Source organism: Phacochoerus africanus, chromosome 2 (genome assembly GCF_016906955.1).
Source record: "Phacochoerus africanus isolate WHEZ1 chromosome 2, ROS_Pafr_v1, whole genome shotgun sequence".
NCBI classification, from domain to species: Eukaryota; Metazoa; Chordata; class Mammalia; order Artiodactyla; family Suidae; genus Phacochoerus; species Phacochoerus africanus.
In genome coordinates, this window is record NC_062545.1 from 264220369 (window position 1) to 264247082 (window position 26714).

The 26714-nt window shown below is 54.9% G+C and overlaps 1 protein-coding gene across 2 annotated transcripts; it reads right to left on the bottom strand.

The window, feature by feature from the left end:
• LHX6 (LIM homeobox 6) lies at positions 1 to 26237 on the bottom strand. Of its 2 annotated transcripts, XM_047768325.1 has the most exons (10): positions 26016 to 26237; positions 24787 to 24858; positions 24212 to 24394; positions 23726 to 23847; positions 14655 to 14875; positions 12643 to 12743; positions 12331 to 12426; positions 11941 to 12115; positions 8166 to 8269; positions 1 to 3518 (listed from the first exon to the last, which is right to left on the bottom strand). In XM_047768325.1, the coding sequence occupies exons 1-10, from the start codon at positions 26097 to 26099 to the stop codon at positions 3498 to 3500; spliced, it is 1179 nt and encodes a 392-aa protein (XP_047624281.1). In that variant the 5' UTR covers positions 26100 to 26237; the 3' UTR covers positions 1 to 3497. The 2 variants fall into 2 exon arrangements, with proteins under 2 accessions (XP_047624281.1, XP_047624282.1); XM_047768326.1 differs by lacking the exon at positions 8166 to 8269.
• Positions 26238 to 26714: the final 477 nt, after the last annotated feature.

Below are 26714 nucleotides of genomic sequence, written 5' to 3' on the forward strand. Positions count from 1 at the left end.
TCTCAGGTATCAGCTGAAAACCAGCAGAGGAAGTGGTAATGTTCCAGGGCTACACTGGGGCTGTACGCATCCTGGATCTTTGCATAACTTTCCCTCCTTAGAGGCTGCTGGATCCTGCAACCCCCTGCACCTTGTCTGCTGGCTCACCAAGGGCAGCCCAGGAGAGGGAGTCAGGCCCGGAAGGGCTCTGCCAAGGTCTGCAGGGGTGGGAGACTAGCCTTTGAATAAGGGACCCATGAGTGGCATGCTAGGGCAGAGCCAGGAGTCAAGGGAGGGCTGGGCCTGCTCAGCTGAGCCATAGAGGGATGAAGGATCACCTTCCCCTTGCAAAGCAGTCATATCAGTAGAAAGATGGGATTGATGTCACTGGGGTTTTCCAAACTGTGTTTTGAACATAGAAAGTACACTGATGTCAAGAAACACACACAAAAAAACTTAAACTAAAGTATTTTCAAAGATGAACATATCTAAGTCATTGTATGACAGAATGGAAGGGGGGGATGAAATGGGGTCAGAGATGCAGAACACAACAACTAATAAAGAGAGGGGCCCTTCTGGGGTATGACAATGTATACCGTGAGCTGAGGCTTATGAGCAACTTGGTGCAGGGCTACGGGGTGGGGTGGGGGCGGGGTGGAGGGCAAGGACACCTCGCACCAGGCAAAGAGCCACTCCACTCCCTTCCTGGAGGGCTTTGGTTTGAACAAATGGTTCTGCTGCTGAAAGAAAATCTGGCAACCAGCAGAAGGATGCACTCTGTCACTCCCCAGATTACGTGATGGCTCTGCAACCCAACAAGGCCATTGTAAGACCCAGTCTTGTGCCAAGGCTTGAGCCCTCTCTCCCTGCCCCTTCCCTTCGTCATATCAAATTCTCCCCCATCTTCCAATCAGGCTCCTCTGTGCCTCCCTCCCAGACCCCCAACATCTCCTCTTTTGAAGCTAATTTCGTGAACTTTTCACCCAAGGATACAGCTCAGATGCCCCACTCTATGCCAACAGCACGCGGGCGGGATCTGCCTGTTTACAGCATTTGCCTGGCTGACAGCTCCGCAAGGGCCCTCGCTGAGCCTGCGGAACCAGCACGGGGCCCAGCAGAGCACAAGGTCAGGAGCCGGACAGAGGACAGCAGCCAGCCTGAGGGCCCTCAAAGCTTAGATTAGAGGAGAAACCCACCGTCCTGCCTTTACAATGCTTAGTTTCCTAGCTGGGAACCAGAACCAGTTTTCCACGAAGAGGGTTCACTGTCTAGCGGCCCAGATACTCCGGGGCCAGGCCCGAGCCTGAGCCCTTAACCAGAGCAGAAGAAAGAAATGGAATCCCATCATGCTCTGGATGTAAGTGCCAGCACTTCTACTTGCATTAACTTTATTTATTACACAAATAAGACATTTACAAAGCACAACATGAAAGGTATGTAACAAAACAGACATTGGTTTTACAAAAAAGTGCTTACAATTTTTTTTCCATGTGGATGTGTTTCCCCCCTTTTGTTTCGTATTTAAATAAATAGTCTTGATGGCCTGTACGTTCCCAGGCTGCTCTAACAGGCTAGTGGAGACATGTCTGAACTGCAACATGCTACAACCATGTGATCCACGTAAGGAACAGACCCTGTGGGGGAGGCTCAAGGCAGAGTGGGTACTGGGTGACCCAGGGCAGGGCTCAGCCACCCACTCACCACATGACTGTGCTTGGTTGGGACTGTGATCATTGGGAGCAAAAAAAATCAAAGGAAATATGAGAGCTCTCCAAACATCAGCAATCAGACCCAAGCTGCTCCTGTTAGCATAAGCACCAAGCACTGGGCCAGGCACACATTATTCGCAGGGTGGGTGAGTTTTGAACCAAGCTGCTCTGATCACATTCTGAATGGGTGCCTTCTCTTTGCCCTGAGTCAGCTGGAACCATCTTCGAAAGGGAAAAGAAGCAGGTTCCCTTTGGGGGTTGCATCCACGCCCAGCCCTCCTCCAGGTCCCATAGTGAGAATGGCATATAGGTTTTCATTTTAAGTGCCAAATTCAAGCATTTGGATTCTGAAACCTTATCCAGACTCAGTGAGATAGAGAGTGCTGCAATCGATTAGCAATGTCTGCCAGGGGTGAAAACAGGGACAGCAGATACCCTTGTACCATGAACTTGCTTTCCCTGCTCTAGAGTCTCCTTCCAAAAGCAACATATCAGGTTAACCAAAGCAGGAAGAAGACCTTGGGCTGAAACATGCTTGCTAGCAGCCTCTAGCGGGAAATGCATCAGGACACCAAGTATTTCTATAATTAGAGGATAAGCTTGGGACAGATGGGCGTCCCCTGAAAACATAAATCATGGCTGCGTGGAGCCCAAGACCTTTAGTCTGGGGTGGAGGAGCTATAGCAGGACAGGATGGATGAGAGCACAGCTGTGTCTGGCCTGCGTTCTCAGGGGTAGGTGGGGCTGGCTCTGGGCAGGGTTGATGGGGAAGCCCAGAAGCAACAGCCAGAATCCTGGGCTTGGCACACTGACCTAGGCAGTGGGCCCCCTCTATCTACTCAGAGGTGGGTCCAGAATGACCACTCTGCCATTTCCCCGGTCTCTGTTCTCCACCTCCCCATAAGAGGCCCAAGCCAACAGGGGTCCCCAGTTCAAACCTGTCCAAACATTGAGAAATGTCACCTCACAGATCAAAGACCATCTCTGCTATGTCTCCTGCACAGATGCTGGATAACTAGGTGGGGGCAGAGCCCCCAACACATACCCCAAGTTTTCTCTTTCCCCTCCTTAAAAAGGCTAGTGTCTCTCTCAGCCCAAGGTGCCACATCCTTCTCCTGGGTCTCCAAACCAATGGGGGTCTTTGTCCCCTCCCAGGCTCTGCTTACCCCCTCTGCCTCTTGGTCTAGGCAGGCCTCCATCTCTGCCCTATTGGGCCTCTCAGGGTTGGTCAGTGTCTTTTCTCTCTCTGAATTAACTTGACATAACCAGACAGATGGAAATGATAAAATTAGAACATAGCTTTCCTTTGGGGACATCCCACAAACACTGTAGAGTTTTCCAGACAAAAGCAACAGAATGGATAACATTGGGGTTGTCAGCTATTCAGAATTCAGAGATGGTTCCAAGGAAGGAGTAAATAAAGGCCAACATGGGAGGAAAGAAAACCTGTAAATTGGAAGGCTGTTGGCATCACGCAATTCAATTCGGCCTTTTGCTATTGTGATCAGCTTAAGCTGAGGATGACTCCTGTCTAAATGGGAAAAACAAGGCTGTTGTTTTCACCCTGACTCCAAATTTCAGGGAGCTCTGCCTTCCGGGAGAAGGACTCCGCGGTGCTCCTGGCAGGTTCTGGTTCTCTGCAGGAGAGGGGAAGGCCAGGCCTGGGGGCCTAGCTGGTGGCGGGCAGGACGTCAGAGGAGGGGTGGATGTGGAGCGGGTGGATCCCTGGCAGCGGCTCGAACTCCGGGTTTCAGCGGCTGAGGGGCAGCTGTGGGGCGCCCATGGACAGATGCGGAAGCGCTGGCAGCGTTAGTACTGAAAAAGGATGACCTGCAAGAGGAGGGGTGGGGGGTAGCTGAGCTAGAGCCTGCCCTATCCGGCAGCCTCCCCCCCAACAAGAGGTCCTCCAAGGTATGGAGAAGGAGGGTGACCCAGGGTCCACGTCTGGGTTCAAATCCTGGCTCAGTCACTTACTTGCTGCAGGACCCTGGGCAACTCACTCCACCTCTCTGAGCCTGCTTCCTCATCTGTAAAACGGGAATGACGAAATCTCTCTCTCAAAAGGGGGAGGATTCGGTGAGACTCAAGAGCAGCAACAAATGTCTCCTGGACACTGGACCCGGCACTGGGTAAAGTGCCTGACATGCACGACGTCATAGAACCCTTGCCTCAGCCCCACCGGAGTATCCCAGCAGCATCTCTGTTTTACAAGGAAGGCACCGGGAGGCTGCGATCACCCAGCCAGGAAGGGGAGGACCCAGTGCTGCCACCCAGGCCTGGCTCCAGAGCAAGCTCCCTTCATTACACCCATGGCCTCCACCTCTCCAGGCCCCCCTGACAGTTCTCACTGGTGCTTACCAAGCACCAGGCCACAAGCCCAGTACTTCATGTGGCCCAGAAAGAACTTCAAGAGGCAGGTGGCTGGCAGTGGGCGGAGAGGAACCAACAGCCTCCTTCCCCCACAACTTCCCACCTAAAGTGCCTGGCTGACCTCTCACTGCTGCCAACACAGCCAGTCCCCTGAAGTTCAGGTCAAGGATTATTGGCTGTCTGGTAAATGAAATGTGCCGTTTTGTTTTTGTTTTTTTTTTTAATTGTATTTTTAGGGCTGCACTCGCGGTATATGGAGGTTCCCAGGCTAGGGGTCCAATTGGAGCTACAGCCACTGGCCTAAGCCATAGCCACATCAATGTGGGATCCAAGCCGCATCTGCAACCTACACCACAGCTCATGGCAACGCCGGATCCTTAAGCCACTGAGCGAAGCCAGGGATCAAGCCCGCATCCTCATGGATGCTAGTTGGGTTCGTTAACCACTGAGCCACAATAGGAACTCCAGTAAGATGTGCCTTTTGGCAGTAGTGTCAGGAGGAGGTTTCAAGTGGTCCAGGGACATCAAGTGGGCATGGCCTAGGGCTGTTCCAGTTTCTGATCAGGAATGTTACTTGCCCGGGTGGGTTACCAGGAGGAGGAGATGGAGGGAAGTCATGGTGATGACCTCCTTGAGAGTAATCGTCACGATAACCAACATCTATGAGCGTTCTCTGTGCACCAGGCACTATGTTAGGCTCTTTACATGCGTTATGGCATTTGCTCTCAGCAACCACTTTACATGGTGGGAACTATTATTATCCCCATTTTGTGGACGAAGGAACTGAGGCTCAGGGAAGTGCACTGTGTTCCCAGGTCTCAAAGTGAGCAGGTGGCAGAACTGGGGTTGGGTCTGCCTGACTCCAGAGCTCACATCACACTGCCGCCCCCACACACACCCAAACCCGGGGCCATGCTCTTCTCTGGGCTCCCAGATGCCTGGCTTTGGGCTCTTCCTAAGAGAAGCTCTCTCAAGAGGGATGACTCTGAAAGGCCCTCCCCGTCCATGAGGCTCAGTCTCTCCATCTGATCCATGACAGCTGGGCTCTGGTTTCTAAGGGCCTTCCAAGCACTAAACTGTGGGATGAGGGGCCATGACCAGGAAGAGATGTGGTTCTGGAAACTCACAGGCATGTGTGGCCCAGTGATGATTTGGTAAAGGCAGAGGGTGCTACCCTGGATGCTCAGCGCCCCATTCCCTTGGCCAGGCCAGCGCTGGTCTTGATGAGTGGGTTCAGAGGGCTGCCCTGGGGGGCACCGAGTCTCCCCACAGCTAGGCCGGCTCAGGCCTGGAGGGACTTGGGAAGAAAGCCTGTGTGATTCTGCACAGACTGACCACACACAGCCCGCCAGGCCCCCGTGGGTTTGGCAAGATGTGGACAGAAACAGTCCTTGGGAGCTGGCAGGAAGGTCTGACAGGGAGAGGATGGAAGATCCTGAATAAGGGGGAGGCATTTTTCTGCAGAGCTGCTGGACGTGAAGTTGGGAACATGGCCCAGCCAGAGAGAACTCTGGCTCAGCAGCCAAACCCAGGGGCCAGAAACCATCACAGCCAAAGCTGCCAGACCCGAGACTAGCTCAACCTTCAGGCTGAACCAGACAGAGCCACAAGCTTAACTGAGAAACCAGGAGACAAGGGCTCGTCTCACAGCACTGAGCCCAGCCCCAATCCCTTGCAAGGCTCCATTCTGTCCTCCAGATAATGCCCGGGCCCTGTGCTTGAAGGCCCTTTATTATGTGACCACCACCCCCCCCCTCAGCTTCCCCCATTTCCATGGGCCTCGGCCATGCTAAACCCCAGAGGATCCCTCAAATCCAGGTTCCTCCAGCCTCTGTGCCTTGGCACATGTTCTTCTCTCTTAAAACTGGTCACTCCCTCTCTGGGTCCCCAAAGGCCATGTGCATCCCTCACCTCAAATTCCACGTCACCTTGGGGTGTCACTGCCCACCTCCTGCTCTAAGCCACCAACCCCCTGAGGACAGGGATCGTGCCAGCTCATGTCTGCAGTCCCCCTCGCCAGCTCTGAGACAGGCAGTCCTACGATTGAGGCCAGCTGTACCCATGCTCACTGTGTGACCCTGGGCAAGCTACTGCTCTAGCTGAGCCCAAGTTTCTGCAGGTATGAACTGGAGTCAATCACAGTCATCCTCTCAGAGAGGCTGGGAAGGGCAAGGTCAAAGAAGAGCACTATGCAAACTGTAAAGTGCAGCGCAGAAGGAAGTGATTCCTGAACGAGGCGGTCCTCAAAGTCTAACAGACACGCTGCATCCCTGGACAAGTCAGGTCACCTCTCTGAGCCTCTGTCTCCTTATCTTTACCAGGAGGACACCAGCCTCATATCCACAGGGTGACTGGGAAGCATCAGGTAACATGTGTATGTAAAGTGCTTCAACCAAGCAGCCCTTCCTGTGAGTGACAATCTCTGAGGGGACGTTCCTGGGGCGAGCTCAGTACCACTCAGGTCAGCTCAGTACCACTTGGGTTCAATATGTATTACCATTTACTTATAAACCTACCCATCCAATTAGGCTGTCTGTAACCCCCACACCACCTCCCTCCCTCCATGGTGCCCAGCCCAGAGCCCTGCGTACATAGCGGGTGCTCCATCAGGAGGCAGAGTAAGAGCTGCTGTCCTGGAGGAACAGCCCACCCCTGGCTGCCCACCAGAATCACCTGGGCTGGGTATCATACCTTCAGTGCCCTGGACCCCGCCCCCAAACTCCCCATCAGCTCTCCAGGGATGGGGCTGAGGAATCTGCATCTTCAGAAGCTGCCCAGATGATTCTGACATGCAACAAGGTGTCGCTCAGCTCAAAGGCCTGGCCTCTCTCCCTGGCCCAGCACATCCACTGACTCCCAGCTCCCTGCCTCTCTAAGGACCACTAAGTGATGCTTCTGAAGGAGGCCTCCAGGGCCCACCACAGTCCACACTCCTCCACCTGACAGCCCAAGGCCCCTTCCCCTCACTGTTCTTCCTCCCAAGACTGTGTGCCAGCAGCCATGGATTGCTCCAGGTTGCCTGAGAGCCGTGGTGGCTCATCCCATCCCTGTGGAACTCTGATTCAGCCTTCAGGCCTGGCTCAGACATGCCTTCCTCCAGGAAGTCCTCCTGCATCTCTCCTGAGCTGTACCTACCCCACCCCGCAGCTCCCTTGGGCCCCATATCACAGTCTGAGCACACTGTGTCGTAACTGGTGGCCTCCTCAAGGGCAGGGTCTATGCTTTCCTCATCTCTGTGCTCCTAGCAATGGACTTGGGGCTCCTGGGCACAGTTAGTACATAGCAAGAGTCGGGTGAATAAATGAACAAGTGAATGAGTAAAGACACAGGTTCTTGTTCAGGCTCTGTGACCTTGAGCCACCTGGGCATCAATTTCCCCATTTCTATAATGAGAGGGTGTCTTAAAGCAGTTGCTTTCAAGGCTCTCTGAGAGGTGCCTTGGAGTTGAGAGGGAAGTAGGGCCCTACTCCCTCTGCAGTTTCACCCAGAGTTCTGCCCACTTTCATCTCTGTGGGTTATGGCAAAAAGTAAACACTTGGGTTCCTGGGTTTAAAAACAAAGCTTTGAAGCCACTGGATTGGGTGACATCTAAGCAACTTCTGGATGTTCAGTCCTAATGCTTGAGCCAACTAGAGACCAGGTTCCACAAAGGAGGACTTGCCAGTTGACCAAGGTCACTGGCTGAGCTGCTGCCCTCCCCCCACCCTCGGGGGGGGCTGCCCCCTATTTGGAACATTCACTCCCAATAGACAGGAATATACAGGAGGCAGTAGGAGAAACCAGTGAGATGGTGAGAGGCAGGGCGATGTGTGATATAAGCCCTCCTTGGAACCTCAATGTTTGAGCAAAGTAACTAAATTCACCAGTCTGAAAAAGAGATGGCCAGCTGTCGACAGAGGGGGCTGCAAGGAGGCTGGCCATGCACTTGGAACACGCTGGCACCTGCTCAAGGGACTTCTGCGGGCCACAGTGGGGGCCTGACTGTGCTGGGCAGAGGGTCTGCCACAAAGCGGCATGATGGTGCCTGCTCAGCGATGAGAACCCTGCCAGAAATTCATTCCCGGCAGAGCAGCTCTGACCCACCAGACCCAACCGGGCTCCATTTACCTTCTCACCCCGGTTGGAGAGTGGCCCATCCATATCGGCTTTGAGGTGGACGGGGGGCGCGGTGTAAGGCAGCCGGCAGTGCACCTGCCCGCACTGTACCTGACCTGTGGATGAGAGGATGCCTTGGAGCCCATCCCCCAGCTTCCATGCAGGATCCCACCAGTCCTGCACTTGGCAGGCTGGAGCCCTGGGGCCAGTTTCACCTCTGCTACTTAGCAACTGGGGGGCCCTGGGCAGTATTTCAATAAGGTTGGCTGCAATGCTCTACCATCTTTACAATCTAGGAAGTGCTATATGATCACTGCTCGGCTCATTGAAATGAATATATTTAAACACCTCCTACGCACAAGGCTGTACCCCACCCATTGGGACCCTCCCTGGGGGCACTGGACCATCTTATCTCCCAGGTATCACCAAGGCTTTCCTTCCATACTTCCTAGAGGGCTCTGCGCTCATATGTCACCTTGTGATGTTCGCCTTGGTCCACACTATTCGTAATGGCAACCCAACACCAATAGCCATCCCCACCCTCCATCCTTCTCAGCCTGAATTTTTCCTCCTTAGCACTTACCATCATCTGCTGCATATTTTTATTGCTTATTCGATATTATCTGTCTTTGCCAGATAGAACGCAAGCTCCAATGAGGGCAGGGATTTTTGTCTTTCCTAGATTCTAGATCTTTGAGGACTTCCAGGACCTCGAATGAGGCATGGCATCTAGTAGGTACCCTTTAAAGATCTGTTGAATGAATCTCTGTGGCCTATTCCAACACCTAAGACTGTGAGGGGAAGTCCATCCTAGGTCAGACCCAAATCTTTCATGCTTTAGCCTCTTTACCACTACAGTAGAGGAGTCTATGGCCTTGCTCTTCTCTGTGCCTCATCCTCTTTGGTCACAGGGGAAAGAGCCCTGTACACAGACTTACAATTTTTTTCCTTTTTTTTTGTCTTTTTAGGGCAGCACCTGTGGGATATGTAAGTTCTCAGGCTAGGGGTCGAATCAGAGCTTCAGCTGCCAGCCTGCACCACAGCCACAGTAACGCAGGATCCGAGCCACATCTATGACCCATGACACAGCTTGCAGCAACGCTGGATCCTTAACCCACTGAGAGAGGCCAGAGATCGAACCTGTATCCTCATGGATACTTGTCAAGTTCTTAAGCCACTGAGCCACAATGGGAACTCCCAGACTTACATTTGATGTATAACTTAGGACAAAACAATGTGCCAAGACACTGTGCCTTTTTGAACCACAGTTCCCTTGTCTATAAAATAAAGTGGTTGTGTAAAATGAGGGATTCTTTTTGTTTGCTTGTTTGTTTTTTTTTCTTGTCATGGCTGTACCTGTGGCACATGGAAGTTCCCTGGCTGGGGGTCAAAACGTAGCTGCAGCTGCCTGCCTATGCCACAGCCATAGTAACACCAGATTCAACCTATGCTGCAGCTTGAGCAATGCCAAATCCTTAACCCACTGAGCAAGGCCAGGGATTGAACCTGCATCCTCATAGACACTATGCTGTGTTCTTAACCTGCTGAGCCACAATGGGAACTCCAAGATGAGCTATTCTTAACCTGGGGTATTCTAGGGGGTCCATGAACACCCTGAGATCACATGGAAAACTATGTGTGTATGTGCTTATTTCTGGGGTCTAGTTCCAAAGCTTTTGTATCAGATTTCAAGCTCGAAGGCTCCAGGAAACATAGGAATCTGTAAATTTAGTGAACTGCAAAGAAAACTGCTAAGGTGACCTTCAGTCTTGCAACAAGAGGCAACAGGGCCGAGTACCCTCCTGTGCCAGGCTAGGTTCACCTGGAGGGGAAGAGGAAAGGGCACCTCGGCCCCTTCTCTAGGTGTCCAAGACAGTTCTAGGCTTGGCCAACAAAGCGTGTGGGCAGAATCTTGGCACGGCTCTGGAGGCCGCACCCACAGTCCCCACTGGGGTCACCAAGATCCATTACCAACTCCACAGCAAGTGCTGGCTGGGGCCTAGAAAGCCCCTGGTCCTTGCCGCCTTTAACAGATGAACTAGATTGTCAATGGGCTCTCTGCAGCCTGAACATGTCATTGTTTAGAAAAGAAAGGGGGTGGGGAGTCCCTCCTATTGAGCAGACGGTTCAGAAATGGAACAGAACAAAGAGACATGGTTTCCAACTGGCAGCCTAGTGGGGTAGGCAGGACTCTGCACAGCCAGCTCTGCCAACCAGAACCACTGCCACCAACACAAGAGCAGCTAATACTTATCCAGCACTTACTAAATGCTGAAGACATTAAGTCAATTATCTCATTTGATGCTCACAAAACTGCTTTGAGATAGGTATTCTCTTCCTTTTCAAAAAGAGATTGGATACACATTGTACTCATTTTCATAGATGAAGAAACTGGTATTCAGGGATGCTATGACGCTTGCCCCATGTCACACAGCTAGTAAGTGGCAGGGACAGGATTTGAAGCCTCACAGTCTGACATTAAAGCCCACTTGATCATTAAGGAATCCTGACTCCCACCCACTTACTGTGGGTCCTTGGTTTCCTCATCTGTAACTTATTAGTTAATGATCTCTGATGTTTAGACACATGTGTGAGGACAGTGCCTAGCACATGGCAGTGACTCAGGACACAGCTGGGCTCTATCTGACCGCCCTTCTCTTCCCCTTTTACTTGGAGCCAGAGAAAGGAGGGTTTGAGTTTGTGGGTATGTTGTCACCACTTCTATATTTCTGGTTACACCCAGTTCTGAGGAAACAATCAATAGAAACAACCTCAAAGAGAAAGAAAATCTGTGATAAGCACCTGCTCGGTAGCAGATTCACTGAATGTTCATCTCCCAGAAATGCACAGGGCTTCTCTCTCTCTCCCCCCGGTTCCTGCTCCAAGATCACTCCACCACAACCTGCCACCCCACCTCCCCACCTCTCAGTCCCCACTGACATGCCTGCCCTGCCCCCTTTATTAGCTTACTGTCTCTCCCGCCTCTCCCAACCTGCAAAGGGAGCCGCAGGAGCAGCTGTTGTGTTTCTGTTGTATTTCTGTTGTGCTTCTGTTTGTATGCTAGTGCTTAGGGCACAGAGGACACTCAGAAAGTCTTTGCTGAATAAATGAGTGGATCCTCACAACCCTGTCAGGTAGACATTCTCAATGTCCCAGTTTACAGATGAGGAAACAGATTTAAGAAGGTCAGTTGATTTGCCCACAGCCTCACAGCCTAGGGTACTCCTGCCACACTGGCTTTCTTCTGCAACTCCAAATGCACCCATGCCACCATGCCTTCTGCCTACATCCGGTTCCTCTGTTGCCTGCCTATTTCCGCCACTCCTGTGTCTCACTAATTCCTACCCATCCTTCCGGTCTCAGCCTGCTGAAAAGCGACATCTCCAGACACTCCCAGCCCCATCCTTACTATAGGAATAACCACAATGAAAACCAAACGCTCATCTATCTGGTATTGTTCCGTGTTGTCTCTCCCACCAGAACTCAGGCCCCAGAGGGCAGGTACTTTACCCATCTTGTTCTCTCCCTAGTCCCCGGGCCCTGGCACAAGAGTGAGCGCTGGTAAAGTATTTTTCGAATGGCTTGCCTCTACTAAGGGTCCAGCTCCACGGAGGCAGAGCCGGGAAACTGCACTCCTCTCCCCAGCCACTAGGTCCGAGGGACGGCGGAACCCTCATCGTTACGCATGAGGCTCAGCGAGGCCTCCCCACACCTCCGCCTCCCAGGAGCTCTCCTCCCCGCCCCCCTCGCCCACAGGCCGGGAGGCCAGGGTGTCGCGGTCACTTACTCTCAATGTAGCCGTGCAGGGTGACCATGCGAGCCCGCTCGGGACTGCTGAACGGGGAGTAGTGGATGTCGTCGGACAGGGTAGAGGGAAGGCGGGACGGCGGCGCCCCGGAGGGCGGCACGGGATGCTGTGGCGTGTGCTTTTTATGACGCGCCCGGCAGTTTTGAAACCACACCTGGAACGACAGCCTCAGCAGCCTCAGCCTCGCGGAAAGGGGCCAGACGCGCCGCCGCGGGAGCCCAAGCCGAGCTGCTGGCCGCAGTCTGAGGAAGAGCGGGCACGTGCGCCCCAGACCCGCGGCGCCGCAGCCCAGCTACGCGCTCGAGGGCCCGCCCCCCCGGTCCCTAGACCCCGCCCCAGACCCGAAGGCCCCGCCCATCCTGGCCCCACCTGGATGACCCTTCGGCTGAGGCCCGTCATGTCCGCAAGCTTCTGCAGCGTCTGCGCGTCGGGGTTGTTGTCCTGCGCGAACTGCGCCTGCATAACCTGACAGGCGCCGCGGGGCGGTGAGGCACGAGCCCGCAAAGGTCGCCAAGGCCCCGGCCCAATCAGAGGCTCCGGCCCCGAGGCAACGCCCCAGACAGCTGCAGCCCCTCCCCGCCACCCGCGGGTCCCGGCGGAGGGGCGGGGCCAGGAGGCCCTCTCAGCCACGCCCACTCCTAGGCCCCGCCCACACCGGCTGCTCGCGGCCCGCCAGAGTACCTGCAACTGTTCGGCGGTGAAGGAAGTCCGCGCGCGCTTGGCTGGCTTGGGCTGACTGTCCTGTTCCGAGGGCACTGCCCCCTCCAGCGTGAGGCCGTTCCCTGGGGGCGACAGAAGTGGCTGACCACGCGTCCCCATCTCTTCTAGTGGCAGCCTGGAAAGGACGGGGGTGGGGGGAGCTGGTCCCTGGAAGTGTCAGGAGCGGAGTTGGTTGGGCGCGGGGATCCCAGGGTCCTAGTCCCTGAGCTCAGTCTTTGGGGAAGGGGTTTCCATTTCTGAGCGTCTGCTCATTACCAGACACTTCTCTTTCCGTGTGCCCTTTACGTCTTACAGCCCTGAGGACGGCACTATCCTCGTGTTAGAGCTGAAGAAACTGAGGCTCAGGGAGAAGAAAGTCCCTGCCTTGGACTTTTCAGACTAGTATTCTGACAGCTGGCTGACTAGCGCCCCAAATTGGGCTCCCTCCTTGATAAACTGGAGAAACCTAAGGATAGTGGAGATGGGAAGCAGGCAGGTTGCAGAACTGTGATCCTAATTTTGTAAAAACGGATGGAAGCAAAAAGTTTGGAAGGATATACATCAAAGTGTTAGCAGAGGGGAATGCAATTGTGGAGACTCTACTTTCAATGTTTCTGCAACTTCTGAGGCTTTCACAACAATCATACATCATTCCAATCATATGTCATCACCTTATTTCTCTAAGGTTAATTTTGTTAACTGGAGTATCTGTTCTCTTTCCACTTATATTACTTTTATGATCACACTAGATACATTCCCATTTTATTTTTAATACCCCATTTTTCTGAATACAAAGGTAATACATGCTCCTTATTAAGAACTCAGAAAATTCAGATAAGCACAAAGAAGAAAATTAAAATCTTCAGGAATTCCACCACAGTTCATATATTTTTTTAATTAGGAAAAACGCTATGTTGAAAGAAAGAACAAAACAAACACTCCAACATACATGCATAGAACAAAAAGCTGGGAAGATGTACACTAAAATGTGAGGGGTGGTGGCATGTGGAGTGATCTTTATTTTCCTCTTTTTGCTTAACTACATTTTCTAAAATTTCTATGATGGATATATGTGTGTGTTTAAAAAGTAAAGCAGTAGCCAAAACGGAGGGCTGGGCAGTAAAGGAGATCTGAGGCCTTAAGCGTTCAAGATTCCCTGCGTGATAGGAGTCTGAAGCCAAGCCTGTGAGAGCCAGAGTGTAGCCAGCAAGGTTGTGACTAGGGGTGGTTGTGACTGGTCCAGGTATGGAAGGAGCCTGATGGAGTCCCCGATGGGTCACAGTGTGGGGGCAACTCTGGCTCCTGGGCTTCCATCCAGCTCCACTCCTGACTTGCCCAGTTACTTGCAGGTAAATTCATAGCACCCCAGTTTCACTTGTTCCCCACCTAGACCCACTTAGCCCTGATCCTAGCAGGAGAAAATAATGGCCCTGCTGTAGTCATGGCACTAGGATGGGGCAGACCTGTTATGGTTCAGCCTCTATAATCCCTGGAAGATCAGTCCCTGGGCCTGAGTTTCTTGGGAAATCATAGTATCCAAGCCAGAAGAGATTTAGGGATCTTTCTAGCCTAACATCCATCTTTCAACTAGGGAGACTGAGGCCTAGAGATGAAAGGAAACTTCCTATGTCTGCATAACATGCCAGAAGCAAAACTGAAGCTGCCCTATTATGAGAATCATCTCTAGGGTTCACGGAGTGCCTCTTGGCTTTACCACACGTCAGCTCAGCTGCCTTTGAGGTATCCTGTCATTAATCCCGTTTTACAGATTCGGAAACATAATTTGCAAGCAAGGGCAGTGACTTTCAATCAACTGGTAGAGCCAAAAGTGCAAGGTCCGTGCGCAGCCCCACCCGCACGCTACCTCCAGGTGATAAAGGGGGCGGCTGGCGCTAGAGAAATGTGGGCAGTCCCCGAGGTGCTGGGGTGGGGTGGGATCAAAGAGGGCTGGGGGCCGAGGTGGGGCCAATTACTGGGCGGGGCGGGTTGGGTACCGTTCTCGGCGGCCCTCTTGAGGTTTTCAATCATGGTGTCGTAGTGGATGCGGCACAGCACCTTCTCCTCGACCAAGCCAAACTCCTCGCCGGTGGATAGCTGGCGCTTGCACGAGAAGCAGGCGAAACAGGCCAAGTGGTAGGCGTTGCCTCGTGCCCGCCGAACCCAGTCGCTGGCGTAGATCTGTCGGCCACACCTTGCACACTTGGTCCCAAACCGGCTGCGGGACATGGAGCAGGGAAAAGGGTGCCAGGCTCAGACAGGCTATCCAAACCCCAGTGGCCCCAGGGCGCCCAGGTTCCTGAGGGCCTTCACTCATGCATTTCCCTTTGTCTGGATTCATCACCCACTGCAGCCAAGCTCCACCTAGAAGGTGAGCTGGTGGGTGGTTTTTATTTTCTTCTTGGTGCTTTTCTGAGTTTTCCAAATTTCCTACAATGATCAGTTACATTTGTATATAGAATTAATCTGCTCATTAAAATATATCATAAGGAGTTCCTGTTATGGCTCAGCAGAAACGAATCCGACTAAGAACCATGAAGTTGCAGGTTCAATCCCTGGCCTCACTCAGTGGGTTAAGGATCCAGAGTTGCCATGAGCTGTAGTGTAGGTCGCAGATGCAGCTCAGAGCTGATGTTGCTGTGGCTGTGGTGTATGCCGGCAGCTATAGCTCCGATTCGACCCTTAGCCTGGGAACCTCCATATGCCATGGGTGTGCCCTAAAAAGAAAAAAAAATATATATATATATATATATATATATAATAAGAGTTATGGGAAATACAATAATAGTAATAATATGGGTAAATTTGTGAGCAATTACCACTTGCCTGGCAAGATTCTAAGTGTTTTATGTTGATTATCCCAATTAGTCTTCATTTCGCAGATGAGGAAAATGGGGACCAGAGAGGTAAAGTAACTTGCACAAGGTCACACAGCTTACAAGGATAGAACTCTAGCCAGTCTGACTTCAGAGATGAATAAACTATAACCCAGCTGTAGAGAAGCTCAGAATTATTTAGCAGCATAGACAGTTAGGCACTTACTGGCTTTGTGACCACGGGCACATTGTTTAACCCCTCTGAGTTCTCATTTTCCTCGCCCTGAGCAGAACTAGGTGACAACAGCAATGACTACTGCTATTTGTTGAGCACTTTGTAGTCTATTAAGCAACCAGGTAGTCCCAGATTCTGGAGCCCTGTGACATTCTAATGAGACAAAAAAAGCCCAGATCAAATGCCCCACTCTCTCTTAAGCCTTCCTTGGTTCTGCCTCTCCCCTCACCCTTTGTGGTGTGGCTATTTGGGTGTGGCTGCCTCCACCACCAGACTGGGAGCCTCTCCAGGAAGCAGCAGAGTCTGGTTTGCTCTGTCCCAGCAGTCAACCTAAAGCCAATCCCCAGAGAACCAGGGAAAGTTTGTTCTTTAAGTGAATGACTCACCCTGTGGCCCTGTCCCAATCCCCTAAGCCTCAGTTTCCCTCTGGTGCACACGCTGTTTCAGCAAGTGGTACCCGTGCTCATCCAGCCTCTCAAGCTTGGAAACCTAAATCACACACTCCTCCCTCTCCTCAACCCACATCCAACCAACTGTCAGGCACTGCTGGTGCCCTTTCCTAAGTATCTCTGGGACCCATCTCCTCTCTATGGCCACCCTCCCCTAAGCCAATCTCCCATCATGGGCCCCTCACTGCCAGTGTCCGTGCCTAGCTCCCTGTTTAGCATCATCCCTGCCCACTCATCCTCCACCATGACTACAATGAAGTTTCCAGCATGGACATTTTATCCTGTCCTCTGCCCTGCTTAAAATCTTCTGGTGACTCCACTCTCTACTCAGGATCTGGTCCCAGATCTTTGGAGTTTACAAAGCCCAGCAGACCCACATCCTCTCTGGCTCATCTCCTCCCTAACCTTCCTCAAGATCCCTCAGCCTCACACAAGTGTGAGTCCTGGTCAGTCACAGTGGAAGGTGGGTCCCAGATCTTACGGCTCCTCGGAAGCACTTCCCACCCCAGGTCCTTGCACAGCCTGTTCCCTTTTCCCACACACCCCCCCAACTCCTTCTCAGCACCCATTGCACCAATTGGTAAATGTCAGGTTTTTTGGTTCTCCTTTCCACCCCTGGCATTCCTGGGACAGGATCTAGAAGATTTGCCTCTGTGTCCCCAGAGACACGCTCCCCACCCTATCCCCCAAGGAGCACCCACAAACACCTCAGTCTGTGGAGGAACCAGCCCAGCCAAAGTGCTCTGGTTACAGCTTCGCCTGCCTTGGCAAATGAAAGCAACTGCCAGTTGAATAAACGGTCTCGGTCTCGGGTTGAACTGAATGCGGGAGCACGGAGGCCTCTGCCAGCGCCGGCTCTCAGACATACCCCCAATGCCGCTGTCGGCCAAGGAGCTGCAAGGAGACCCTGTCCGCCGCCGCGCGGTTTGTTCAGGCCGCCCCACGCGCCTTTGCCGGGTCAACTGCCCGCCCCCTCAACTGAAGAGGTTTCCGACCCTTGAAATTCCTCTTCCGCCGCCCAGCCGCGGCCTCTGTTCCTAATCCCTTAGTAAAAAGGGGAGGAAACCGCTTCTCCCACCCCAACCTACTCCCGCTGAGGGGCAGACCCCGGGTTGCGCTTCCTGGCTCGGATTGGGAGAATTTCCTGACCCCCTGAAAGGAGAAAAAAGGGCCAGCCGAGTGCAGAGCCCTCGCTGTGGTCCAGGGTTCTGGACGCAACTCTTGCACTGCACCAACTGGCCGCAACCACGTAAGTGGGTACTCTGGCGCCCATTTTGCACACGTGGAATCAGAGATTCGGAACGGACAAGCGACTTGCCCAGGACCACACAGTATGGAGCAGGGGTTGAGGTCCCTTACGAAGTGCAAAAGCACCCTAGAACTTGCAGAGGCCGCCGCACAGGAGATGCGTAAATGCGTAGAATTGAATCCCCCGGGTGTATGAATAGTAAAGGGGCCTGGTCTGACAGAGTTGCGTCCCCACTCCGGGCTTTCGGTCCTGAAAACTCCTGCTTTCAGGGCCCGGGGCCCCTGCAGACTCCGGTTAGCGGGGAGTGTGTCCCCAGAGAGCTGGAAGAGCTGGAGAGGGGAGGGTCCCCGCCTTCAGAGGCAGGCGAGAGCGGCAGCGTCTCCAGCCCGTGGTCTCCGTGTTCCGGATCAGTGCGCTGCGCCAGAGTGTTAGGTTCCCGGGATTTTGGCTCATGTGTGATTCCTCGTTCTCCTCCAGGACTCATCCAAGACTCCCCATACATCCCTGATCTTCTCGCTCTGGGAGTCCACGGCGCCCGGGCGCGTTCTTTGCTGCTCACGGTGATTTCATCCCACTATTCTAAGGCGAGAGCAACTTTCTCACCCTCCATGTGTCACCCCAAATGCCAAGAGCTGTCCCCTGCTCTAGGATCTCCCCGCGCTCGCCCAGTCAACGAAAGCATCCTCGTGTCGGATCCTTGGAGGGGGCTGGGGGCCATTAGGCAGTTTCGGATGCGTTGTGGGCTGCTTCTGGCAAGTGTCCCCCACCCGGGGACGGGGTCAATGGCACAAACAAGGGGCACGAGGAGGCTTACGGATCGAGGCTCTGACAAACCGACAGACTCCTTCCCAGGCGGGCTGCGAGGCCCGAGCCGCCGGATTCCGGAAGCAGCGAAATCGGCGGCGGAGACAACGAAACTTCAAGAAAGGGGTGTTCGGGAGCTGCGAAGGGAGCGCCAAAGGGATTAGGGGGCGCGGCCACCCCCGGTCGCCCCGAGCCTTGTGCGCGCCCCTCCCTGGGTCCCCGCGCGCGCCGCAGGGCAAAGGCGCAAAGCACATAGGCGCTTTGGGGTTGGAAAGGGGTTGGACCAAGGCTACGCATGCTAGCAACTGGTGAAAAGAGTAGAGTGGGCGACGCGCACCACCTTGCCCTCTCTCCCGGTAGTAGAGAACGGAGACCTCCGGCTGGCTGTGCGGAGGGATCTGTGCGCCCTTTGATCAAGTCAGCCTAGCTCTGTCGGCCTCCTGGATACCGAATAGGAGTTTGGCGATTATTTGTTGAATGAATGAGCCTCAGCGAAAGAGCCCATCCGAGTTTCACTACAACCTCTGACCTCATTACTAAGCTACCCCTTTTCTGAAAAGCTAGCTCAGAGCGGGAAGGCCAACGTTAGTTAAGAAGCTGGTGAACCAAGGCGCTGGCACTCAAACCAGTGTTCACTTGTTTTGTGTTCAGGATGTTTGAGAGCCTTGGAGAGAGTCTAAGAAGCTAACAAGGGGGATCAGAGGTGGAGCCGTTCCTATTCCTTCTGCTCCTTTCTTCTGTGCAAACTCTCAGGAGAAGCCTCAAACAACTGAACCGGCAATTAAGAGGTTAAAACGGTCTCCTCCTCGGAGGTCCCAGCCCGAGGCCCCTCCCTGAACTCACTCTCAGCTCCCCCAACATCTGTCCGGCAACAGCTGGCGTCTGCTGGGCCGCTCTAGGCCATGGTGGGGGGCCTTTCCCAGCTCTAAGTCTCCCAGGAGACCCTCCATCCAGGGTAGGGGGTGGTTCTCCCGCTGGAGTCCTGGGTCCTAGCTTGGGTTCAAGGCAGGAGGGAGAGAAGACTCTGGGCTTGCCCTAAGTCACATGGACCAAGCTGGGGACAGGACCGCCAGTAGGCAGTTACCCCCCCACACACACCTGGATCAGCCCCCAGGCACTCCCTGAACTCCACCCCGCATAAATGCCAGTCGATATCATTAACCCTTTACTCCCCACTTCCATGGTCAGGAGGGAAGAGGGCCTGGGGACCCTGGTGGCCTGATCCTGGCAAAGTTGCTCCAGCCACTGGGCCTCTGAGGAACTCCCTCCTGCCCTAGGACTTCCAAGGCCCACCCAGGGACAGTCACACTCTGAGCAGAGTGGATGCTCCCTGCGTGAAGCCAACCAGACCAGGCAGGGCTGGCAGGGAGGTATTGGCCATTCCACAGGCCTCACCTTGTGGGCTGGGGGGCTGATATGTCTCACCTATAGAATAAGTGTATTGAATACTGAGACACTGGGATGGTGAGTCAGGCAGCATGGGGCTGACCCAAGTTCTGCCACTTATTAGCTATGTGACCTCAGCACTCAGGGCCTCAGTTTCCTCTCCTATAATGTAGGGATTAAGACGGTATCCTACTCTCAGGGTGGATCTGAGGATTCAGTGAGATAAAGCCATGAGATGTAAAGGGTTAACACAGTTTCTGGCTTAGCGAAGGGCCCAGTACAGACTCCTGAAAGTGTCCTCATCCCTGTGGGACTCTGGGTGCAGGACTTTCCACTCTATCCACTTTCCACTCTCTCGGGACACCATCTCCTCCACTCTGTAATAGGCCCGAAGCTTCAGGAGGTGGGGGACCCAGAAGGGCATTGTAGATCAGTCCAAGCCCACCTTTGGGGGGCAGCAACCACAGACTGGTGGGCGGGAGGAAGCTGTCCCGGCAGTGGAGGCGTGAATGCCCCAGAAAGAAACACTATTCCCCACCCCTCTCCCAGGACTTTTTTCACTTCTTGGAAGAAAAGAGAAAGAAAAACTGTCTTAGCCTGCAAAAAAATGAAGAAATTAAAAGCAATACATATTGTCCTGATGGTAATTTTTTTTTTTTTCTGCTAGGACTCAGGGAGTGAGAAGAGGTGGAAATCTGGCTGAACCCACAAGAGACAGTGAGGTCCTTGTTTGGGTGGAGAGCTGGACAAACTGAGGCAGAGAGGTCCAGCGACCTCACTGAGGGCACACAGCCAGAGGAAGAACAATCCCTTCCAATGGTGCAAAGCCTGGACCTCCAGACTCCCTACCAACCACCCCCCACCCCAGGCTCTGCAGCCTCTTGCCCTGATGATCTTGGAATGTCTTGTTAAATTCTAGCTTCCTGAGCCCCCAAAGCTGCCAGTTCTACCAAAGGAAACTGAAGAGGGGTGTGTGTACAGGCCTGTGTCAAGGAGGGGCAAGATGGGGAGTAGAACCCAGAAGAAATCCTTCCCTGGGGGATAAGACCAGAAGCCAGAGGACCTGGGAGCCATCAATGCCCCCCTCCAAGGAGACTTGGCCACTTCCTCCCTCCCTGCATCCTGTTCAGAGATCTTGGCCTCTCTTTGGGGTGAGTGCTCCAGTTCATTTCCCATCAGACCCTTGACCTTGGGCTTCAGGAAACAGTGGGCTAGCGCAGGGCCCCTCCCCTGAGCCCCAGCTCCAGTGAGGGGCTCTGCCTCCAGGGCCACCATTCCTGCTCTCTCCAGGAAGAGAGCCTGGGCTGCCACTCAGAGCAGACAATAGTCCCTGCCTGGCGCTCTGCCTGCTCTTCTCTCTCCCTTTTGGGGGGTTTTATTATTTTTGTTACAGGTGGGGCTGCCAGGGCTGAGTTATGCCTTCAGGGAGACCTGGCTGGGGGAGAAGTGATCAGAAGAGCCACAATTCTTCCCTAATCCAGAGAATGTGAGCTTTTCATTCCCTCCATTTTCCTAACTAAAAAAATCTGTTTTAGTTCTACTTTGGGGGCTCTTGTCACTGGAAAAGGATTAGCGCTCAGAACGTGCAGTCCCGAAAATGGCCCAGCCCCATCCCTTCTTCCTCAAACTGCCTGGGGAAATGCCACCAGGGGATTGTGCCCGGAATCCACCATCAGTGATGCCCACAGCACCTACAATTTAGGGAGCCTCTACTGAGCCTGCCTCTCTTCACTGGCCTCCTTGGCAGCTCAGGGAGGTAACGCTGGTAGGAAGACATGGAGGGCTGAGAGATGCCGTGATATGCCCAAGGTTACCCAGTGATTCAGGGTTAGGCTGATGGAGCCCAGTCGCTGCCATGGGAAAGGGGACTCCACAGCCAGTGGAGGTGCTGAACGGTGGTTTTGAATAATTCTTGAAGGTCTAGTAAAGCACATCTACCAGAGAGGCTGGGCAGGAGCTGGGGCTGGAGAAGCAGCAAGAACATGTGGGCAATTGGCTCACAGGGCTGCCAGGTCCATCATCATCAGGAGAGCCAGGACCGAGGTCCAAGCCTGCCTCACTCTGCAGGAAGAGGCCTGCTGGGTTCCCCCAGCTAGAGCCCCTGTCCCTGGCTAACTGATGAACCAAGGTGACCTGAAAGGGCAGGTGGCTTTTTTTTTTTTAACCAACTGGAGTCAGGCATAGAGACAGGACCTGGCTAGACAGGGACCCTAACCTCCTTTTTCTTCCCAGGCCTGCAAAGGGTCAAATGGGACAGTGGAGGGGAACACATTTCACTCTGGTTATACATCATGCAATGATAATCCCACCCTCACATACACACACCCCACAGCCACAAGTCCACATTCACATCACACCCTTGAGCCCTCAGGGCCAGTGAAGGTCATAGCCAGAAATGGGGTGTGCCGGGGGCTGGAGAATGACACCTCATCCTCTCACCTCACCTCCAGATCCCAGTCCAGATGGGATATCTTACTGACCACCTCGCACAAAACACCTCCATACAAGGTCCCAGTGTTGGCACAGACACACACTCTCAACACTCACACAGGGACTAAAAGACAAATGCTTGTTGTAAAGGAACAAGCACGCTGCCCACACACCCTTCATCCCGCTCATGGACACATTCGCCCAGCGCCATTGCACAGATCTGAGCAAGACAAACACACAAGCATCCTTGCCTGCTGGTATCCACCTGGTAGAGCTGCCCCTCCCCATGCACACCCTTGCTGCTGCACTTCCATTCAGGCCCATAAGCCAGGAAGAGACCACTTCTCTAACCAGGTCTCCTAAGGTTTTTCTCAGAGTACCCCAGGCTCAAATGCTGCAAGCTTCTCCCTAGAGTCAAGGTCCTCTCTTTCCCGGTTCCCAGAGAATCAGTGGCTGGGAACCACTGATTCCCAGCCACTGGGGTGGGGGGGGGGCAGTATTACTTTCCACAGCATTCGCCCGACCGCCTGACACTGGGCATCTTTCTGGGGCTGGGGTCCAGAGGCAAGAATGGAAAGGATGTCTGCGGATGGAGAGTGGAGGTTATAGGGAAATAGCTTTCTCTACTTCCTGAAAAAGCTCCTGGGAACAGGAATCCCTCCCAGGAACCAATCCCGCACTCTTTCCGGACTCCGTAGGCCGGTGACCAGGCTTTGGGCCTGCTTTACGCTTCCCGCCGGAATCAGGCGGGCAGCTGCTGCTCCTCTGACCTCGCAATGACCTCGACCCCATGACCGGGTCAGGCCGGAGCCGCGTGCCGAGGCGCGCGCAAGCGGCGGAGATGTGGCGGGAGGATGAGCCGAGCTACTGTGGTCGAGAACGGCCGGGATGCAGCGCCGTGGCGCGGAGAGCGCAGCCCCAGGTGATCCTACGCGGGGCGGGGGAGCAGCAGCGTCCGACTCCCCTTTCCTGTCCCTGCGGCCCAAAGTCAGAGCCTATACCCGGGAGAGGCTGAAGCTGGGGCCAGAAATGACGACGGAGCTGGGACTGGAACAGGCGTCTGGGACCCAGGCAGGACCCCAGACTTGAAATGCCACACTCCCGACGCCGGGGCCTGAGTTGAGGCGCAGCCGGAAACCGAGGTCTGAGGTTAGATCGAGGCGTTTGAACGTGGGTTCGGATCCGAGACTGATGCGAGGCTAGTACTTGGGGTTGGACCAGCTTCAAACCCGGCCGGGATCACAGCCCAGCTCAGGGTCCTGCCCGGGAGAGACGCGGGCTTGGCTGGAGTAGGAATGGGGTTGCAACCCAGAGCCGTAGCGAATCGGAGATGCAGCCAGATCGTGACTGGGATAAGAGCGGGCCGGCCAGAGAACATCAGAGATCCTCCGAAACGATGGAGGTCGGAACTGGAGCCTGAGACTCAGGACCCGAGACCGAGCCAAAGATGCTACCAAGATCTAGTGGGCCACAGCAACCGGAGGCAGATCACCGGCCCGGACCTGTGCCGGCACCAGCGCGCGACCTGGAGCTCCTGGTTGGTGGCACTGAGAGCCGGTGGGCTGGGCCCTCCTGGCTTCCAGGAGTGCATAGGGACCGGCGGGCTCGGGCGCCAGAGACCACACGCCGCAAGGGCGACCTCCGCGCGCGCTGGGGGCCTGCCTGCAGCGACATCGCTGGCCCAGCGGCCGCAGCCTACCTGAAGTAGTCCATCTTGCAGAAGATTTCCTTGTTCTTGATGTAGCAGCTGTTCTGCTGCCTCAGCGACGTGCGACACACGGAGCACTCGAGGCACCGCACGTGCCAGATGAGGTTGTTGACCTGGGGAGGGGGTGGAGGTGGGGGACAGCTCAGCGGGGGCCTCTTTTCAAGCACGGTCCCAGCCTCCCCAGCCCCATCGGTAGACAGCCGATGGAGGTCTGAAGGTGCCTGTGACTTCCCCACCTTTCTTGTGCAACACTGAGGCTCAAGGAGGTAGAAATAAACTCTGCCCATTTTTCAGACGGGAACCCGGGGGCGCAGAGCGACGCTAAGATTTGCCCAAAGACGTGCAGTCAAGCAAGCTGCGGCTAAGCCAGGATTCGAAAATTTAGTGGACCTGGCGCCGGCCCGCTTCCCTGCAGTCCTCTGGGTTGCAACCCACACCCCGCCGACACACACACGCAACACCCCGCCCCCGTCTCACCTTGAGCAGATACCGGTCCAGGATCTCGAGGCCGCAGCTGGAGCAGATGTTCTTGCCCGCGGACGGCACGGAGGAGGCGGCAGAAGGCGGTGAACAGACAGATGGCGTGCTGGGCGTACAGGGAGAGGCCCGACCCTCGTCCTTGTCCAGAGCGCCTGCCAGGGCCTCAGCGTCGGATTGAGCCTGCAGTGGGGAAGATGGAGAGAGCCGCGCTCTGAACTGAGGGCTGAGCCGGGTACCCGGCTTTGCCGCTGTCTCGGAGACAAATCTGGGGCTCCAGTGAACTAACTGACAACGAAATCCTCCCAAAACGACAAGCCACGGGCTACAGAACAGGAATCAAAGGGCTTACTGAAGAGGAAAGAACGGCTCCAACTTTTAGCACGCACGTCCTAGGTACAAGGTGCGCTCAAAGCTCACATTCCCGGCCAGAAAACCGGGGCTCAGAAAGGGGCGGCGCCCTCTGGGAGTCCCCCAGCGCAAGGGCAGCTGTTCGGGGCCGGAAAGCCGGGTCAGCTCCCCAGGGCCCGGCCGCCGGGGGACCGGGGGCCGAAGGTAGGGCCAAACGAACTCACCATGGCGGGCGGCGCGGTCCCTTCAAGGCAGCGAGTGGTCGCTTTGCAGCCGGACCCTGGCTGGGCCATCACCTGGGGGAGGGGGGAGGGAACGCAGGCGGCCGAGGCTGCAGAACTGGCTCCGCGCAGCCTGAGCCCAGCGCCTCCCCGCGCCTGTTATATAAACCAGCGCGGAACAATGAGTCCTAACTTTGTAGTGGGCATTTAAAGCCCTTCCCCACAAAAGCGGTGTCTCTCTAATGAAGCAATTTGAATTTGGATTGGATTTTTTCCCTCTCTCTCCCCCTCTCCCTGCACTTAACCCGTGGCTCTTGAAGTAATCGCTTAGTTCCCTTGCAATCCAAGCCTCTGAGGGGGAAAAAAAACACGCGCACACACACAAACTACCTGCAATTAGAAATTGTCGTGAATGCCCAAGATAAGAGGTAGCCAGAGTGTCAATTCCAACTGTCAATCAGTGAGATCCATCAGGCCGCCCAAAGAATTGCAAATTTGATTTTTTAATGGTAGTAATTAAAAATCGAATTTTTTCTCCCTCCACCCACCCCCCTTCCTCGCTCCCTTCTCCTCTCGACACAGAATGGAAAAAGGAGAAAAGAGAGAAAGAAAGAAAATAAAAAAGAGATGGGGGGTGGCTTTTGAGGAAAATTAAACCCAGAGCGCTGAGAGCGTGAGCCCGTCCGCCCCGCGCGAGGGGCGAAATTGATGCGGAGATATATTGACGCGGATTCAGGCGCCTTTCGAGGGCCAGTCCGAGAGAAACCCAGAGCCAAAACGGGGGCTAGATCAGGGGCAAAACGGGACCAAAAGAGAAAACGGAAGCGTCCAAGGAGAGGAAAAAGCACCCTCCAACCCCTCGGAGCGCCCGGGACGAGCCCAGCACCGCGATTCTCAGCGTTGCGCCGGTACAACCCCCGGAGGATCGGCGCTATCAGCGCCTATTCAGACGGACAATACCCGCCTCGCCTCCTCTTGATTCGCCTGTGTCTTTGCTAAATCGCTTTTTGAGAAATTCCTCCAACATTTGCATAATGTGTTCCCGCTTTCCGCGACCACCCCCCCCCCCCGCCCCGCGCTCGCGCGCGCTCACACATCCACAGACACATACTCCCAGGCTCACCCCCGCACCCCTCCTCCCTGCGGCCGCCGCCACCCGGCCGGGCCCGGCTGGGTCTCGGCCCCTGGCGACCCCTGGCCCGGGAGGCTCACCCACTCGCTCGCTCACTCACCTGGTCGGTGGTGGGGCCGCCCTCGGCCGGCAGCCGGCAGCCCTCGGGCAGCGCCGGGGCGGCGTTCTCATGCTTCCAGTACATGGGCCGGGGAGCGGCGGGCTCAGCGGGCGCGCAGCACGAAGAGCCGCGCGGAGGGGGACCACGGCCGCAGTGGGAGCAAAAGCTGAAGCAGGAGCAGCAGGAGAGCCGAGGTGCCGGCCCCGCCGCCCCGGGCCCGGCCCCAGCCCCAGCCCCTGCCCCCGGCCCGCGAGCAGCCCTGGCCTCCCTGGCTGCCGCCGCAGCTGCCTCGGAAGAAGGTCCCGACAAACTTGGAGAGGCCCCCGCCCCCTCCTTCTCCTCCTCCTCTCGCTCCTCGTAGTCCTCCTCCTCCTCTCCCTCCTCCTCGTCCTCCTCCCCCTCCAGCTGCGGTGGCGGCCGCCCTGCCGCTGGAGCCCCGCTCGGTTCAAGATGAGTCATGCGTGACCAATCCCCTCCCCGCGGAGGGAGAGCGAGACACACACAGCGAGCCAGCGACCCAGAGACACATACACACAGACATATAGACACACAGAAATTCAGAGCTGCTGACAGACTCAGAGACACTCTGACATACAAAGGCAGAGGCAGGCACACACTGCACACAGCTCTCACTACGGCCCCTCCCTCCAGGGGCACCCACAGCCCTCCGGCACAGCTCCACTTTCAGATACTGGAGGG

Excerpts from the sequence above, each read along its gene's own strand:
- LHX6 (XM_047768325.1), bottom strand. The coding sequence starts at position 26,099 with ATGTACTGGAAGCATGAGAACGCCGCCCCGGCGCTGCCCGAGGGCTGC. Across the intron at positions 8,270-11,940 it reads CCTGCACGGCTACATTGAGA|GTCAGGTACAGTGCGGGCAG; the intron begins GTAAGTGACCGC and ends TCTCATCCACAG. Across the intron at positions 3,519-8,165 it reads TCTCCAACCGGGGTGAGAAG|GTCATCCTTTTTCAGTACTA; the intron begins GTAAATGGAGCC and ends CTCCTCTTGCAG.